The sequence below is a fragment of the Phaethon aethereus genome, assembly GCF_964289735.1.
Source record: "Phaethon aethereus genome assembly, chromosome: 12".
NCBI lineage: Eukaryota > Metazoa > Chordata > Aves > Phaethontiformes > Phaethontidae > Phaethon > Phaethon aethereus.
The window spans coordinates 13,570,396-13,590,303 of NC_138588.1; the positions used below are offsets into that span (position 1 = coordinate 13,570,396).

At 36.8% G+C, this 19,908-nt stretch overlaps 1 protein-coding gene across 2 annotated transcripts; it reads left to right on the forward strand.

Moving 5' to 3' along the window:
- Nucleotides 1-1,440: 1,440 nt before the first annotated feature.
- On the forward strand, nt 1,441-18,326 carry LOC309409180 (tropomodulin-3-like; the record flags this gene model as incomplete). 2 transcript variants are annotated; one of them, XM_082005286.1, is made up of 9 exons in its annotated part: nt 1,441-1,566; nt 3,006-3,162; nt 10,932-11,054; nt 11,668-11,757; nt 12,285-12,415; nt 13,625-13,732; nt 15,209-15,352; nt 15,705-15,849; nt 18,295-18,326. In XM_082005286.1, 9 exons carry the CDS (start codon nt 1,441-1,443, stop codon nt 18,324-18,326), a joined length of 1,056 nt encoding a protein of 351 aa, XP_081861412.1. The 2 variants fall into 2 exon arrangements, with proteins under 2 accessions (XP_081861412.1, XP_081861411.1); XM_082005285.1 differs by lacking the exon at nt 18,295-18,326 and adding an exon at nt 16,990-17,311.
- Between the last annotated feature and the right edge of the window lie 1,582 nt (nt 18,327-19,908).

The following is a 19,908-nucleotide window of genomic DNA, read 5'->3' on the forward strand; positions in this document are numbered from 1 at the left end:
GTCTGTTCCGTGTCTCTGAATTAATGTGTCACCATATGTAAGTGTGACAGCCAGGGAGACCTTTCTTGATGTAAACAACTGAGGTGAAGGAACCCTGTAAGCAGGATTCCATGGTATAGTATGTAGAGGCAATAACTTTAAAATGATCTGGTTTTGAAGTACAGTGTAAGTGCAGTTTTGAAGTAATGCAGTTAGTGTATGTGGTGTGAGCATCTGAACTGTAATGTGGGCTATTGGAGAACAAATAAGCTTTACTGTATGTCTGATCTCTGTGTTGGGTATTTCTATGGAGCTGAGAAAGGGGCTAGGGAGGCTAATGAGCCTGAATGCATGGATCTAGCTTTTGCTCCCCAAATACATTAAGGACACTCTTACTCACAGGGAGTCATTCAAGTTATCTTTTTGTGTGCGTGCTCAACTTGAAGCAAGAATTTGACTGAACAAAAGGAGAATACCAGATCTTTTTACAGAAAAATATGAGAAACCAACTTGTCTGTTTTCAATGCTGTAGTGATTGATTGTTTTTGAACCAAATACTCAAAAATTGTGACTGTTAGAAAAAAGTTCCCTGTGCTCTCCTTGCCCATGAGAAGTACCACATAGACTGTGCATGTTTTGAAAGACCCCAATTTCCCCTAAATAACATATTTAGTGAGCAGTTATGCAGTCTGTTCTGGGGTTTTTGTGGGGGTTTGTTTGTTTGTTTGTTTGTTTGTAGTAGGATTGACTGGAGTGCTGCTACTTAGAAGCTATATTCCCTAAGCCTTTCAACAAGGTATTTTAATTTTCCTCAGACAGAACAGAATGTTACTTCAATGGTAGTGCTATAATTAACTCAGAGGCAAACTTCCTTTGTTCCCTCTGTAGGTAATATGCAGGGATATGAGTCAGTAATAACCAATTAGCTTGTTTGTAGTGGAGCTTTCCTTTACTGCCCTTGAACAGCAGCAGCAGCAACAATGTGTAAAGCATCTCAACTTTTCTTTTGACTGCAGTATCTGTAAAAAACAATGGCATTAAGTTGGACTCATAAATATAAGGTATAGTTGGTATCTCCTCCCTCCTACCCTGCAGCTTGCCCTGCTCTGTGGGAATTATGGCCTTGGAGTTCTCATTGAGAAAACTGGGTGCTGGCATTCATCTGAAAATATATATAGCTTAGTTATTAATGGAAAAGGGCATGCCAAGACGGGATTCTTGTCGGTGAAGAAGCAAGGTGTAGACAGCTTCCAAGTGCTCTTTGTCTGTGGTAGAACAACAGATAGATATGAATACTGGGTAAAAAACTTTCTTTTCAGAGATGTATTTGGAGGTTGAAGATGCTTTGTAATTGGGATATTTACCTTAACTATGGTTATTTCTTTTTAAAACTTTTTTTGATAGAGCTGGTTAAGAATAAGACTTGGCTTTGTGTTTGACCAACTTGCTACTGCCCAAGTCATGACGCTCCCATTTCGAAAGGACTTGGACAAGTACAAAGATCTTGATGAGGATGAAATTCTTGGGAAACTTTCAGAAGAAGAACTGAAACAACTGGAAACTGTTTTGGATGATCTTGACCCTGAGGTAGGTATTAGCCAAGAGAAGTTTTATTTTTTCATTTGTTCAGAAACTAGTCTGAAATAAATTGATACTTCTTTTCACTTGGACAATATACTTTTGGACAAGTTTCTTCCTAATCTGCTAATGATCTTATTTACAGATATATATGTGTTTAAATGTTTCAGCTGTTTATTTCCTATTTGCAATGTGAATGCAACTGCAGTGAAAGAAAATGGAAGAAGGCATTGTCAGGAGGAGCTTTCTGGGATTTATTTATAAATAAAAAATTACTGTTAGTCATGTTCTTGAAAAGAAAGTTTATTTAGAAAGGCCTGTTTAACTTTCCTGTTTCCAGTGTTGTCTGGTAAACAGCCCTTTTGCATCCACTTTTATTTTATTGCTTCTACCATTGGAGTCTGATGGAGGAGGGAGGGTGCTAGCCTCTTCTAAAGATTCCGGGTCCTGTATCTGGTAGCCTATATCTATTCTTGTCCTTGTGCTGACTTTGCAAAGAGGAGGCAAATAATTACTCAGCTCCTGAATTATTATGCCAGCATTGAGTATTGGATAAGGAATATTTTAACTTTCTGTTATAAAAATCTGAGTTAAGTCCTCCGTTGATACTGCAGCTAATGTCAGAGTCCAAGACTTATGTTTTCACCTCCTGATTCTCTTTTCTTCCTTTAATAGGACTATGATTAAGTTTAAGCTTGATGTTCAGGATCACTTAAGAATATTACAATCACCTATTTTGTTGCACTGCAAGATATTCTTGATATTTTAATTGGCTTTATAGACATTTTAACAGAGGAGAACTGTCAAAAATGATTGGTTGTCTTTTATGACAGTCTGAATTTCTATATGTTCACAGTCTGACTTTCTATACGTTCTGTTCTTTCCATTCTAGTATCCTCCTTTTTTTTTTTCTTTAGCTGAAATCTGTTGATGATAGCAAAAAAAACACCACACCTTGAGTCAGGTCAAAAGTAGAAATGCTCTGTGTTAAATGCTGGACAATAGTATAGGCAGTTTTCTTAAAGGCTTAGAAACACATGGATATAAGTGATGGAGGAAGCAGTCTTCTTGCTGAATGTCTAAAATGTAAATAGCTGAGTTTTATTTACTACTACTCATTTAAACAGTGTTCATTCTAGAAAAGAAATGCAAAGTAACTAGCAAGTCTAGCACTGGGACCTATTGTACTTAAAGAATTGCTTCAGTCCTATTCAGAGTGCAGTGTGCTCTATTTTTAATTATATTCTTGGTATCTAAAGAATAGATCACCTTGTGTCCTCCCCTGCCCCCCAAAAAAGGAAGTTGGCAAGGGATCAAAGACTGCCTGAAAAGGATCACGTATCAGGTTTGAACCTTGGGGAGAGGGAGAAGGAAGAGGGAAATGAAACTAAACCGGTGTTCACTCATACTTTCTAAGCTGTACTTGTTTGCTCCATTATGTTTTGCAGAACACGCTTCTGCCTGCAGGCTTCCGACAGAAAGACCAGACTGCTAAAAAGGCTTCAGGTCCCTTCGACAGGGAACGACTCCTTGCATATTTGGAGAAGCAGGCTCTTGAGCACAAAGACAGGGAAGACTATGTGCCTTTTACAAGAGAAAAGAAAGGTAACACCACCCTTTCTGGTGTAGGTCGTTATGAAATCTCTGAAGTGGACTAGCCAGAACTACTGTGAACCAAAGTTTATTGAAGCACTGGCAGCTCTGATGCTTTTTTACATGCGGCGTTTGCAAATGAATGCTACTGTGCAGAGGCAGGGTGCTTCCTGTTCAAGCATTTTGTGGCGCTGGGGCTGGTGTGCTGTTTGCATGTAGCACAGGAAGGAAATAAGACTCAAAAGATTTTATCAAAGATTGCAAAGTTCTGATGAGAATGGTAGCCTCAAAGTAAGAGCTACCCCTGATTTGTGTCAGTAATAACAAATGCTGTCATTGTGCCTGTGGCTTATGCCCTGTGGTGCTGACTACAGACAGACATTTGTAATACTACACTGAATTAAAAAAATAGCAATAGAATGATGTCGTGGTAGATAGTAATGTTCAAAGACGTTGTAGGCTGACAAGGCCTGGCAAGTAGTGTATGCAATCATGTTGTGTTTCTAGTATCCTTTCTGAGAGGTCTAATAAGATTGCATAGATGTTATTAACTAATTACATAGTTAACATGCACAGTTAAAGAAACTTTGAAATCTGGCAGTGGTCTGTGGTGTGAAAGGCATGGAAACACTGACCCAATGAGTGGACACATTATTAAAGCCTGGGATTTTAAATCATTGTTTTGGATCTAGTCTTGTAGTTGCCTTGATGGGAAGCATTTTCTTTTTCAGGAGAAAATTAAAAAAGAATGTTCATCTTAAGTATTGCAAGAATAGATATTCCCTCTCCCCCCAAAAAAACAACCAAAAGACCCAAAACCAAGAGTTCCCAAATTTCTTGCGCTTTACTAAGCACTACTGGTAGGGGCAGAAACTCCCAGTCCTGTGCATGCCACATATGCATAGGAGGAGGCTTTTAGCTGTTGCCACACTATTTGTGTATTGCTTGGGAATCCTAGCTTGTTTGAACCTTCCCCAGCAGCAGGGCAGATCTGCTGCAGTAAGACTTCAGTAAATTGGTTGATAAGTTGTATTCCAACTGCCCAAGATAAACAGGCTCCTCTCTTCTTAAGGGTTTGTAACCCTTTAATTCTACTTAAATCTCTGGTGTGAATCATTGCAGATTTCACACTTGAGTCTTCATTCATTTACTGAGTTTGTGTATGTGATTGTGTTGTATATTCAGTGAAAATTTTTTGTGGGTATTTGCATTTTCTCTGCCTGTACCAGATAGCTGTTACCGGACAACGTTGGTCTCTTTTTTTCTTTTCCTTGAAGTGATAGAGAGATTGTGACTTTATCATGGGCTGCTCTGTACATGCTGTACTACTTCCTTAGTACACCATTGTTTGTGTTTGCCTTACTTGTGTAGTTTAGCACCACTTTTATTGAGAGATGTAACTGTGACACTCCTTTGCTGACAGGAGAATGGGAGTTTGACTCTGTAAGAGTAACTGACTTAAGGATAATGCAATATATTGAAAGTAGAAGGCAGTCAAAGGCACCTATAGCAGCAGTACCCTTATGGTACCTCCACTGCTGGCAAGTACCTGTTGATCCCATGTTTGGCTGTGTAGTGTGTTGCTGCTTCCTCCCCTGTTCTGCTTGTTGCCTGACACATTTGCTAGTATATGTTGGAGACAACCTAATGGTTTAACCTGACTGAGTTCAAGTATATTCAGACCTCATAGCTGGTTTGGGGAATCCCTTGCAGCCCATGTAGCTTGGATGCCGCTCCCTCAGGATGTGAGGCTGGGCATGGAGGATTTTCTCTATTTAGTACTTTTTCTACTGAGTACTAGTGCTTCATTCAGATAGGTGGTTCTTTAAAGTCAGCTTACATATACATGCACATGCCAAAACTATTCGTTTGGGTAGATAAAATCTGTGAGAATCATGTAGAAAAACAGAAGGGTCCATCTGTAATGCAGATCTTGGTTAAGAAAGATCAAATGTCATTTCCTTTCTGTAATAAAGTATTACTAAATAGCAGTCTGTCTGGATGTTGCAATGTGTCATACCAGTTTAGTTAGCAAAACTTCCTGTATCTTTAAAAAGAATAATAAAAAAAGAGTTGCTATTTAATAACTTTTTCTACCATTTCTTTTAGTACCATAGAAGCAGAGAAAATAACATTAAAAATTAAATGTAGCTTACTTTCACCAAAACTAAAAATGTGGAAACAAGTCTTCAGTATGGAAATTCATGCTCTGTTAAGTGGGTGGGAGAAGGCAAGAAGGCTAAGCTCATTTTGCCGTAGGTGAGGAATAACCTTTTCTTTTCCCCTCAGGAAAATGTTACGGTTCAACTTTGACTTGCTGCTGTGTTTGTGGCCATTTTGCACAAAAATGGTAAACCTATGTAACTTAATCTTTTAAATCAAGACATTATGATCTTTATCTAGATGTAAAACTTGGAAAGGGAGTGGAGCAAAACTTAATACTTGTGTAGGATGTTTTTTATCTAGAGGGAGCTCTTATCCTAATGTGATTTTCTCTAATATTAAAAAGCAAACAAATGACTAAGCTGGCTTATAATTTTTCTCTTTGGCTATTGGAGAATGTATTATGGAGGGATGCTAACAAATTGTGGAATAGGGGTAGAAAATCTTGCTTGATTATCCTGTTAATTCAGAAGAAAACTGACAATCGTAACTGTCAGATCTAGAGATTTTGGGGGAAACAGATTGTTTGGAGTTGCATCTATTTTCTTGGTGCCATTTTTATGGGTCAGGTTTTGCTAAAATATTTTTGTATGCTTAGCTGGTCACATTGCTCTAACTTGGTCTATTCATTTCATGGAGTAAGAAGGGGAAAAATCTATCCTTCTCTTTGTCTTTCCTTTTCCTATTTTGGTAGAACTGGTGTCCTGCTGGCGATTTGGCCTGCAAGTTTATCAAAGAAGCTTACCCTGGGTTAATTTAAAACATCCTGGCTTGCTGCTGATTCTGGTAACCTTGTTTCCCTACTACAGTGTAAAGGAAAATCCTCTCTTCTAGTTGTCCTAAGTATCCCATTTTGGGGTAACATGTTATTAAAACAGTGTTGCATTTCTTTCACTGATAGATGATGTGATTTTGCCAAATCTTGGGAACCTTTTTTTGCTGTGTGCTATGAAATGTGAAAGATCTGAAATTATGTAGTGTCCTGATGTAGTTGAGATGTACAGTGCTAAAGAAAGGTGAAGCTTAACAATCCCTAAATTATATTCTGTTGCATTTTTCCAGTGTCTGATTTTGTTTCTAAAAGCATCCTTAAAAACATACTTTGTTTTTAAACACCATTTCATGACTTAAGTCACATTCTGTTCCAATTAAGTATTTAAACGTACAGTAAACCATTGTTCAAGAGATTCATGAGAGCAATGTGGTAATAATTTCAACAAAACTAGCTTTGTCTCAATCTGTATGTAAGTATGTCATAAAGATTTTACAAGGCATACTGCAAGGAGAAGGATATCTCATCTAAACAGTGAAGCAAGGCTTCAGCACTGAAGTCTGTTGCCCTCAAGTGTGTTCCATGCATCTGACCAATGCTCCTCACTTCTCTTGCAACAGCAGAAGATGAGAAATACTGCACCCCAGATAAAAGCATAGCTAACATATGTACTTTGTGCTGTATAATGCAAGGCATTAGCAAATTATTGTGTAAACTAAGCTTTGCATTTCTAGCCTTTGCCCTCTCCTAATTGTGGCTTTCTCTTCCAACTCTGTCTCTGCATTCCTGCCGGGGTATGTTTGTTCTGTGTAGATTTGCATTTCGTGTAACTTCTGCTTTTAATGTTTGTTGGTTTGGGTTTTTTTTTCCCTGCTCTGTCAGCCAGAAAATTCTGTTAGACTGAAACTGTAGTCAGCAGGCTAGAGGTCTTTTGGTGCTGCCCTGCTCAGTTGTTGCTCTAGATCACCATTTGCTTCTGTTGCAGCAGAATTTGGGATGCTGTGTTCTCTGTTTGCCTTCCAATCGCTGGTCTTTAAAGGAAGCGTGTTACACATTGTAAAACGAAGCTAATATCCTGCAGGAGCTTTGGAGAAACAACTTGTCGAATTGACATTCACCATACAAGACCATCAGAACAAAAGAACATGTGATACTGTAGCCTTAATGTAAAACAGTTTTCTATGTGCTCTGTAATCAGATAATGAGTAACACTACTGTTTCCAGAGTAAGACATTGAGGAATTCACTTGTAAGTTGAATTAAAAAAATTAGTATTAAGTTGTGCTTACAAGTGAATTGATGAACAAAAGTCTGTCACATGGTAAGAACTGGTGATTGATGAATCACGTATTATATAAATTTCTGGATTGGTAAAGCTTTAAGGAACATAAAATGCAAGGAATATATCAGATGTTGCTTGCTCTTCTTCATGAAGTCACTGATGAGATGAGCTTGTATTTGTTTGTCCTTAGGTGACACTTGATTCCTTTTCTGCAGAGTATGGCAAAGTGGATCTTAGACTTTCTTCTGATCTGCAAGTCATGGCTGCTTGCTGCCTACTAGCATGGGTGTAGGACTGCAGGGTACGTGAGAATAGGACCAGCAATATACAGTGAAATTTCTAGGGCACTTCAGCAGATGTCATCCAGTGTTTCTGCCTTTTGAGCAATGCGATTGTGTGGAACTTGGAACTGAAAGTTCATTCTGTAGCAAAGAAAACCTGTGAATTAATCCTGGGATGTGCATCATTTAACATGTTAGCTAAAGGCATAGAAAATAATATAATTATTGCAGAACTGATGTGAACAACTCTGAAATTTGCCTCTTCATGCTGTATTGCTTTACCTTTGCAGTATCCTTGTTGGCTGAAAAGGAAGATGTCATGTTCCTTCATGGGATCAAATCCCTGCTATTTGGAAACGCACATCTCATGCACAGATGTGTAGTAGTCTTTTCTTTTTTTTAAAAGCTTACATTAGTAAGGGGGGAAGGGAATTGCCAAACTGTCTTGGCAGCTGGCCTTGAGTTAGATCATTGTCCCCAGAGACACAGGGGTCTTATCCTTTTTGAAGTAAGTTTGTTACTAGAAGGGAGTGGGGAAGGACCTGCTTTCGTATGTGCTCTGTAAACCTCTGAGCTCTGGGCTGGGATGAGATGAAACCAATGAATGAGAGATTATATACACAAGGGTGTGACCTGTTTTATAACAAAACCTGCTCCTGACCCAGTTCATGTGATGGGAGTTGGCTGCAATGAATGCTTTTGGAGGGGAGCGGCTTTTAATATTTTTGCTTTAATAAAAACTGAATATACTTTTTTTTTAGGTTATCTTAAGAGTCGGGCATGTATGGACAAATTTAGTCTTACTCTTAGGAGGGAAATGTTTAGAACCAGAAGTTCCTAACCTATGAATTTAGGAATTACTTTAAGTAACACCAGGAAAAGTAGTTCTTTTTTGTGGGTACTGTGTGATGAACACGACAGGAGGCTGATCTAGGTTGAAATAGAGTTTTACAAAGTTGCTTTTAATCGAGATCAGTTTCCTTCTCCCGCTCACTGCCTGCTGCACTGATTCTGCAAATAGGATGATGTGAACAAAGGCTCAGGTGCTCAAATCGCACTTTCCTTCTCTTCTCCTTCCTTGTACTCCGAAATCCTCAGTTTTTACTACTCCGTATTACTGAGGGACAACAGTGCAAACATAGCTAATGAAAGGCTTTAGATTATGTGTATGCTGTTCAGAGTGTTTCATGGGTTAATGAAAACCTCATCAAACATTCTCATATCTCTTCTGAATATTACGATTTAAGTTGAAAGTTATTCTCTCCCCTGTAGGTGATGCTGGTAAAATAAAATGGGGGTAGAAATGTACTGTATCGATTATATCAAAATAATCTTAAACACTTACTTCCTAAGCCTTCAATTTATGAAGGTTTTCGTTCAATCCTGAATCACCACAAACATAGTTTCTTTTGCACTGTCCATCAAACCTGAGGTGTGGGTGGTAATGCATGTCAGCTGCTTTCAGCTACTGTTTGTAGTCAGTACAGTTATGTAAGGAGATTTATTTTCTGCTTCTAAATATGGATAATGACCATTTATACAACTTTCCAAAGAGATAGCAACCCAGGAACAAAAATACTGCGTTGCTAGCAACAGACCTTGCTCATCAGACTGTGTTGTCAGAGAAAAACCTGATACACTTCTTTGTAATCTGTGCTAGTGGTAATGCATTAAGTTCCCTTAAAAAGAAAATGAACCACAAACTATTGTAATCTAGGCTGGGAATTTGGAGAGAGAGAAAAGCTGTATTGATTTTGTTACGTCCGTGTCTGCTGTGGGACACAGGAGCTGACTTCAGGCATTGCTTCCCATAAGTGGTGAAACCAAAATCCCACTTTGTTGGAATTTCCCAGAAATAAAACTGAAACATCCCTATAAAGCTTCTAGACACTGGGAGATATTTAAAAATGCTAAACTTAGTCTTAGTCCAAACATGTAACAAGATACACTTGTATGCAGGATGAGGCAAAAACTCTTACACTTCTGGCTTCTGCCCAGTTGGTCTGATTCTGGTGCACGGTGGGTTGCCATCATGTAATTGGGGTGAGCTAGTATGATTTGTGTAAATGTGTTTTAGCTGTGCAGATGGAGGGGAGTGTGCTCCTGAATTAGCACTGAGTCTTCATAGGAAGATTATTGACAGCGCTTCCTACCCTGGGAAATAACTAAAGGAATTCAGAACCCCTTTCCCACAGCTCTGTCTGCTGATAGCTCAGGCAACTTGGAAAGTTTGAAAAACTTTGAACAACTGTTAAGATTAGAATTGCAGTTTTCTGGTTGTGATTTACTGCTATCAAATGCATCAGTTTTGTTCTCTCATCCAATACCAGAGCTTTTATTTACCACATTAAGTTGTCCTGAACCTAAGCACCCCTTGCTTCTCCTGTGTTCTTACCCAGTGGTAGACTACTTTGTTCTGAAAGGCCAATTCTAAGTTATTAAAATCTGAACTGTTTTCAGAATGTTTTGATTTCTCATCCCAGGTTTTTAGCTGAAGATACATGCAGGAATTATGCTAACCACACAGACCTCTATTTATAGTGCACATCTCCTAAAAATAACTTTTCCCATTATCTGTCTGTAATGACTAAAAAGTTGGTGCAGAATGCAATGTTACTACTGCTCCTTTTCCCATTGAATCTTCTGTGATCTTTCTAAGTATCATTTTAGAAAATAGTGTCATTGGCAGAGAAATCTATTATCTTGTTTTGTGCTGCTCACCAAGCCTGGTGTTCTCAAGCAGCTCAAGCATCCCCCTTTTTTACTTCACAATTGAGTTAACATCTGAAATCAGAAATATCATGTATGCTGTAAAACTGCAGTGAATACTCAGGTCCATGATTTCTGGTGATTCTTTAATATTCTATTGCTCTGAGATGTTCAGATTACAGTTCTGCCTGGGTTCCTTTCTCCCTTGAGAAGAGATCGGTCATCGTTCTCTAGCGATACTAAGTTTTCCTTAGAGGCACTTTTTCTAGGCTGTTTAAAATGTATAATGGAGGCTTATATTTTACTTTCTAATACTTAGGAGAAACAATAAGATTGGAGTCATAATACAGACTCCTGAAAATTTACAATAAGTAATGTTATGTTCCTGCTTATGCTCTTTCCTCATCTCTGACTTTCAAGAACAAACAGAAGAAACCTCATTCCTTTATGTTGTCCTTGGTGCTCTTCTCAGGATTTACTAAATGTAATATGTATATCTTAACTACAGAAAAGTTTAAAGTGAAGTAGCTATATAATACAAAGTAACATTAGGCTATTAATTTTCTTTACTCCAGGGAAAATATTTATCCCCAAGCAAAAGCCTGTACAGTCTTACACAGAAGAAAAATTCTCCCTCGATCCAGAACTGGAGGAAGCTTTGACCAGTGCCACAGACACAGAATTAGGTGACCTTGCAGGTTAGTTTTCTTTGAAGTAAGAATGTGCTGGTGCATATTTAGACAAGAAAGATCTATAATTAATGTGGTAGTGTATTTGTTATCTGAAATGTGACTATATGAAGTCGTAGTTGTCATAGAAGCTAGAACATGTTATATGCCAGTTTGGTTGTAGCGTATCATCTTTGTTGATTTGTGATAATTTATAGGAAGGTAGATTATTTTGACCTGCATAAGATATTTGATTTTCAAACTCAAAACCTTTAGGTTCGTTCCTCAGACTGGCTGGTTTTTGTTGTGTACACTACCACTTTTTCCTGCATATAAGAATGTGTCACTATGTGCCTGCATTCTTAAAGCTTCAGTCAAGAATTTTGTGACTGAACTGCACTTTTAATTTTGATGCTTGAACCTGGTGAGTTAAAATGTTTCTAAGATGTGAAAGCCAACTAAAAAGTATAATTAATTAAATTATTTTCTATTTTTCTTTAAATTATTGAGAGATAGAATGGCTTATTGTACTGATAACTGAGTGTTTTACAAACATCAGTTATTATTTAGCGGAACTCTGCATCTGAGCTAAATTGTTCAGGAACAGTAAAAAAATTTTTTTTTTCCTTTTCTCCTTTTACAGCTATACTGGGAATGTCCAACTTGATAACAAACAATCAGTTCTGTGATGTAGTAGGAAGCAGTAATGGGATTGACAAAGACAGCTTCTCAAGTAAGTGTGTACGTAAGTGCTAGATAAATGAGTTCTTTGTACTGCACACAGTTACTACAGCAGTAACTATTTTCTGTTGTACTAGCATTCTTTATAGACTGTTCAGTCTTGAACTGGAAATGTGCATGTCTAACATTGCTAACTGAGTTCTGGCAAGAGTGGAATTAAAATATATCTGTGTACACTAAAATCTCTTCTGCAGTTAATTCACTTTTGAGGGGATAGAAGTAGGCGTAAACATGCATTTGTGTGTGTTGATTTTAGGTTTCATGTTTGTGTAATTCAACTCCTGTGTGCTTTCTGAAAAAAGGTGGTGTGCAAGAAAAGCAGAAACGCTGTGAGGACCTTTGGAAAAGAACTGCACTTTATGAAAATATGGTCATGAGAGGATGATATGCTTTTTGGGTGTTGGAGAGATGTAAAGACTTGTTAAATGATCTTTAAATACAGTAAATATTTAGTATGTGTATTGTTTATTCACAGTGAATGTATGTCACCTGTTTGATTACAATTAAATGCCTTTTCAGATATAGTAAAAGGTGAAAAAATGTTGCCTGTTTTTGATGAACCACCCAATCCCACAAATGTGGAGGAGACACTGCAAAGGATTAAAGATAATGATTCCCATCTTGTTGAAGTTAATCTAAATAACATTAAGGTAATTACCTGAACTCTACAGTAAATATGCTGCCTTTTCTCAGTAGAAGATACTTTAAGCTGTAAAACTCTACAAGAGAGCATGATAGGCTTATTTTGAGTACAGCAGCCTTTCTGCTAAATGTTGCAGTGTGGGTAATCTCAGAAACCTGGAGCTAAACCGATAAGCCATCTTGGTTTCTTTTGCCAAATGTGTATTTAAAAAGTCTTAGGTTTTCTTACTGCCAGCCCAGATTTCTGTTGCTGCCAAGTTGGCGACAGTTCCAGCAGATCAGCATCGTGGAGTTAACTACTACTTTCACTCCTTTGTCCTTGATGAAGCAATGTGCTCTCAGTTACTGCTATTGCAGACAAAGTGATATTTGTAACTGACATCCTTCTGATTCGTGTACGAAAGAGCTGTCGGCAATTAGGGCAGCCTCTGCTCCTAAGTGTAACAGTTGTGTTTTTAAACATGACTAAAACTTTTGTATATTTGTGTGAAAGAAAACAGAACTGTAGCACTCCTGACTTACAGTGCAGACGGCAGTGACAGGCTGCTAGCTGCAGCCTCGCTAGCAGCCAAGGCTATTTGTTGCCCTTACTAAAGGAAGAAAATAAAACACATGGTTTAAGAATATTGTACAATAAAGAAATGCTAACCAAAATAAATGCCGAAAAAGGCAACAGAACAAAATTTCTGATATAGTAAACTGAGAAATTTGCTACCCTAATTATCTAAAATTTTTCCTTTTAAGCTCGGTTGCTACATCACTGTAAAAATTATCAAACTATAAATTGTCAAATTCTGGAATTATTCTTGATAGAACACAGAGAATGAAATGCTAATGGTTTCACCAGTTTAAAGCTCTAAATCTTTTTGTATTTGTGAGAAGTTAATTTGATGCTGATAGTTAGCAGAATCAGTTCATGTAAGTTTTGCTCAGTAACACTTCCAAGTCAGCTAAATATTTTTTAACACTTATAATATGGCAATGGCATCAATGTAGTAAAGAGGACTTTGCTTTAAAGAATTGGTGACTCTGATAGCAGTTGCATTTTACAGCTTTGCCACACATGAAGGCCTTAATACTTTAAGACTGCTGGATACCAGTGATAGTTAATGTTATAGTACATCTTGCTATAAAGAGAATAAGATAATGGAAGAAGTTGGGGAGGAGGGGATAAACTTGTGTATCTCAAGAGAGTGAAATGCTATTTTTAATTCAAGAACATACCAATTCCAACGCTGAAAGAATTTGCGAAAGCCTTAGAAACCAACACGCATGTGAAGAATTTTAGCCTTGCAGCCACCCGAAGCAATGATCCTGTTGCTGTTGTAAGTACTCGTGCTAACATGCTTAAGTGTGGGGTGCAAGGGAAGTTAGGATAGAAAGACAATGGTAAGGGATTGAATTGAATCCTGTTTAAATATTTATTTAAATTCTGTTACAAAGTATGTTTTCTTTAACAAACCTCTGTTATATCAAAGTTGGTAAGTGATTACAAGCTGACTAACATGCAGCAATGCATCAGATGTATGAGACAAGTGAGAATTCTTTTCTTCAAATCGCTTCCCCCTGATTTTTCATTGATAACCTCCTCCTTGTTTTTCTTCCTTTCCTAATTGTTTAGTTGCTGATGTTCCTTCCACAAGTCAGTAGTATATTCAAAATTAACTTTAAAAGAAGCACGTTTGAGGACTGAAAAACTCATGACCTTTTTCAACTAACTAGGGTTTTCATGAAAAAAGTTGTAAAATACCTGTTTCTCCAAGCTCCCTGCTACCAAACATTGGCTTAAAGCATTGGCATATAAAACATAATATTAGTCAAAGTATCTAGTTTGATACAACTGAAACTTAAGTATTTATCATCTAGTCCTGTTTTTCCTATGTTTCCTATCAAAGCTGTACCTTATTTCTTTGCAGATAAAGAGGTAAGAAAACAGCACTAACTGTTTTGCCAGAACAACCCTTTGCATTTGTTTTAATTTCAAATTAGAAAGAAAACTAGTTTGAAAGATTTCATTAATGGACAAATGGACATTTTGAAGCTTTATTTTAGATCAGTTAAAAGCTCCTTTTCAGTAGAACTGAAATATTTTTAATAAAAATCTATAAAGGCTTGTTTTCTTGGATGTGGGTTGTGTTGTGGTGTTTTTTTTGGTGGGGTTTTTTTTTTTTCATCGTGGCTTGAGAAAAAAAAATTTAAAGGTGGTTATTTTTATGACAATAAACCTCAGCAGTTACCTATTCTGGTTTTCATATTTTCTCAGAGATAAGACCAGGTATATGCCATTTCCCTAAGAGTGCTTTTACCTACATGCTGGTAATGTGCTTAGAGCTTTGAATTTTACCTCTTCCTAGCAAATCTGTAGACACAAGCATTTTGAAAGTCAGGTCTCCTGTTTACAAATTAACCATATCTAATTCTCCTTTCAGTTGATTAGTCCCCTTTTTTTTGCCTTTACTTAGCAGCTTACATTACTCATTGTATGCTCTGAAGGCTTGCAGAATGGAATTGGTCCAATATGCTAATTTCAGAGAATTTATATTCTGCATAGCTTTTCCATTTGTAACAAGAGAAAAACAGGCCTTTTCTTGACTAAATACTATTAAAAAAGGGAATGTAGATAATGCCTGGTTGAAGATTCGCTTCAGTCTCAAATAATAAGTGAAAACTTGCAAAGTTACACCATGCATCTGTGAACTTGTTGCTCCTGTTGGACTAGTTAGTGGAAATGGTTATCACTGTGTCCTCTGATGTACTGTAGCAAAATTCAAAAGTTTAATGCTGCTTTCTTGCATTCAAAGGCTCTTGCAGATATGCTGAGAGTAAACAGAAAATTAAAAAGCTTAAACATAGAATCAAACTTCATCACTGGAGTTGGAATTTTGTCACTGGTTGATGCACTGAAAGACAACGAAACATTGACAGAGATCAAAATTGATAATCAGGTAAGTGAAGTAGTGGTAATATTGTAATTAAAATCACGCTATCCTAGCTCGCTGAATATTTTTAGAAGGCAGCTTGTGATAAACTTTCCAAAATATTTTACTTTTAAATACCTTAACCCCACAAATGATTATCTTTAAGATTCTCAGAAACATCCAGTTGAAGTTGACTCCTAGTCACTCCAGTGCTTGCTTGTGCTTTAAAGTGCACAAACGTATTTTATCACCTTCTGCCTTTTAGATTAACCAAAATGAAGCTAAGTGTTTATTGACTAATATGATGAAAGTATTCTCATCTCTTTTAGGGTGAATACACATAAGCTGTGTTGTCTTTGTGTACCTTTTATTTTAACAGAGGCAGCAGCTGGGCACAGTTGCAGAAGTAGAAATTGCCAAGATGCTTGAAGAAAACACCAAGATCCTCAAATTTGGATACCATTTCACACAACAGGGACCTCGAGCCAGGGCAGCTGCAGCTATCACAAAAAATAATGATTTGGGTAAGACCTGTCAATAAAAAGTGACTATTAAATGAATGTCTGTGTGGCACAGGTTTTAAAGGTGTCTGATTTTTCTGCTTTTCTGTTGACATAACCAGGATAGCAAAATATGAGTAGATTCAGACTTCTCCTGTGCTTTACTCCTACTTTTCTGCTGCTGCTTGATGTTCTCCTTTTATTTTGTTGTAGTGTTCAGGTGTATGCAGTTGAGGATTTTTAGCAGAGCCTAGAACAAGAATATTCAAATTCCATGTGAGTTGTGGCAAAGGGAGGGAAAATAATAGTTTTGATTGTTCAGTTTTATTCAGATAATTTATTCTTTAAAAGCAGTACTTGGAATTAATAGTGCAGGAAGCCCTCTTCAATGCCAGCACACCCAATCTCATTTGGATTGCTCAAGCAAGGAAACTGAATGTACTGTCATGTGCAGAGGCTGGGCCTGGATCATCTCTTCCCTTATGGTTCTGTTCATGCACAGGTACCTTCCCTGCATCTCTTAAAGGCAGCTGGTAGCAGTGGTATCTTTATTTGCTGCAGTAAGTTTTGTTGGAGCTCATCTGTTAGAAACATAACTAAATGGACCAGCAGAAAATCAGTTAATATAGCACGTGACTGGAAATTGTTTGTATAATAATGTCAAATACTTGAAGCTCTCAACTACAACAAGATAACGTGGTCCATCTATTTAAATAGAATTATATTTTATAAACCCCATTTAATTAAACTTTTTGGCTTTAGATGCTTTGTGGTGAGGATTACACCTCTCATTAGTGTGAAAATGGGCTAGGCAGTTTAGTAGTAGTTAGTAGTTCAGGAATACGTTAGAGGGAATGACACATTAATTTGGAATTTGGTTTAAAGATCTGCTTCCCCTCTGAGTAAAGTTTAAAGTGGAGGAGAACAGCTCTGAAAGAGATGGAGGAGGAGTAAGAATAGAGCATAGAGAGAAGAAAGGGACTCAGACACTGCATAACTGTTTGTCAAAATAGATTCTAAACCAGTTATTCTTTTTCATCATAACACTTCAGGTGGCTCTCTGCTTTCTTTTAAGGTTTCTGTTTTCACTAGTTCTCATTTTAGTTTTTGACTGTTGGAAATCTATGTTTCTATTGATATCTTGCCTTTTCTTTGCTTTCTTAGTCTGGAGTAAGCGAGTAAAAGTTTCTGCAAATACCTTTTCATCTCTCCAGCCCTGAAGCTACAGAGACAGGTTACTCTGAATACCCAGTAGGGTATTGAGCGCTGAAAACGGAGATGTTCGAAGTCTCTCATTCCTGTCTTTGTACGTTTCTTCTAAAAAAGTAGTCTACATCTTCCTTCTCCCTTACTTACACTGTGTTGTACCGGTTCCCTTTTCTTTGTCTGAAACTGTGTATGTGTTGCTTTTAACTGCATGATTGGAGAAGTCTAAGGTTGAAAACGCTTCCATCTGTTCATGTGATGTGATGAAAGCACGTATGCATAACTTCTGTCACTGATGAAAACAATGTGGATGCAAATGGAGATAAGCCTATGGGTTACTCTTGAAGTGAGCAATACATTGGCTTTGTAAAGAGCAAAATTCTAGTGCAATTCTATTCAGATTGTTTCTTTAGAATGTATCTAAAGCATTTCTTGAGACAGAAATAGGGAGGGGAAACAAAACAGCTTTCCCTCTTATTTTCATCTGAAGGTAGAGAAGATCAACTCAAATTGCAAATATTTGTAAAACTACATAATTTCCATTTAGTGGATTTGAGAACAGAATCACTTTCTTCTTCTATAGATGTGCTTGCTCCACTTTTTCAAACGAAGTGGAGATGCCCTATATAATTTCTAAGACCTTTAGCCTCATTTGTTGTGTCTGCACAGAAAAGGAAAGCAGTTTGATAGGAGAAAAAGAAAATATAAATTGAAAATACTATTAATACTGAGAAACTCCAGTCATTCAGTCAATCTTGCGTATTCTTAAGTCTAAACAGCACGTGAGCTTTAGTGATTTTTATTCACAAATTTTTGTTACTCTTGCATTGTCTGATAAATGAATTTTTTATTAATACATGGAATGTTTTAGACTATTGAACATAACATAATTTTTTGCACAGTATAAAAATCATATTAGATATACTGTGAAACTCTTGTACTGTTTCTTTTGAAGCCATGTACACTTAATTCTCCACCACTAGAAATCTGCAGTGTAAAAAAAGAGTACTGGCTAAATCTGCTTACCAAACATAAAATAATTAATGTTTCCTGCAAGTCTCTCCTCACAAATATTTGAAGCTGTTCATGAATAACACAATAAGCACTGCTAAAGCATAAGCTTAAAATCATGGATAACACTAAGTGTTAAGTACCTTAAGTTGTACTATGTGAAACTTTATGCAGCAAAGTTGATGTTGTAGAATATGAAAAGTAGTTACAATGATAAAATAGTAAAACTTTTTTTTTTTCCTCTCATTACAGTTCGTAAGAAAAGGGTTGAAGGAGACAACTAGTAGATCTTGTTGTCAAAACTGTGTGGAGACTTTCAAGGGTCGTCAAGCACGCTTATCACCGTGGGCTTTGGCAATCTTGGACTACATTTACCTGGGTTAGAAGGGAAAAGACTGGAAACCCCATTCCTTTTAAAGCAAATTTATATTAATAATCTGCTCATATGCATCACGTTTTTCAGATTGAAACACAGTAACTGCACCAGTCTCTGTACCATAGTTTTTGATTGTGTTTTTTAAGAACTTTTTTGTATTTCAAGACTTCGGCTGTGCTTTCTACTAAAAATGTAATTGCCAATCTATGGTATAATTGTCTGTAGTCAAAGAATGGGACATTCAAGATCATTGGGCAGATAATGACCCAACTGAAATGTTTGTTAGAAAATCTGGGGGTGCTTATTTACATGGAGGGGTATGTATATTCTTGAAAACAATGCATTAGTGATAAGGGATTCTTCACACAACAGTTGGACTCATTGTGTAGAGCTGTTCAGCCTTGTTTATATGCACTGAAAAGAAATCTTTCACAGCTATCTTATTTGTAATTCTTCTTTTTTATTTTTGATTCGTTCTTAATACTGTGATTAAGTTTAAAGACATTCCTTTAAATGAAACAAAACTAAATTGGCTAAGAACTTCTCCCAAGAGATTTGAGGGACTAATAAAAAAGTGGAAGCCTTGCCAAAAAGACCAAAAAGGAGCCTTGCAAAATGACAGTTTTTCTATTACAACTAAATCCTTAAAGTCTTTTTCAAAATATCCCATAAATGCATCTTGCTCTGTATCTAAACTGGATATGTTTTTAGACTGATTTCATGTGTTCATGATCATTATTTAGTTTATAATCTTTGTTTAAAAATCCTTATTGACATTCATAAGTATCAATTTCTCTAGAAGTAGTGGACATGCATTTGTTAAATTATGCATAATTCTGTACAGGAGAAGCAGCCTTAACTCTACAATCACTGTCCTAAGTTGCTGGCAAATGGAAAAAATCCTGTTTTTCAATCTTTTCCATTAAGCTATTAGTACTTCATATAAATCTATCTCTTTTTTTAATAAAGCAATGAAGTAACACTTTTAAGAGAGGATTTTTCTATTCTACTTACGTATTGACATTGAAACACTGTATAAGACATGCAGAAATTAACCAATATGCAGTGTCAAATCTGTATGGCATAGTAATTAGAGTATTCAAAGTTCTATAAGCAAACTAATAAGGCAACAAGAATCACTTCAACTTCTGTACATAATCACAGTAGACTTTGAAATAACACAAAAATCTAGAGGCTTTTTGTTGGTCTGTTTGGACTGTACTGTACGAGTTTGCTCAACGTTGTCATGAGATCAGAAACTCACAAAATGTTCTAAAGGACTGCTCAGCTGTACTTACAGCAACAGAGAATTCAACTGACAACTGTTATCAAAGGATCATAATATGGTGAGCATTTTATGCATAGAAAACACATTGGACTGAGATTTTTGCATCAGGTTGTATATACTATAAAAATTTAACAGAGCAACTCTGACACTATGCCCATGTTGTAATTTGCTGCAAATCTTGTTTTGGATCTTTAAAGACAGA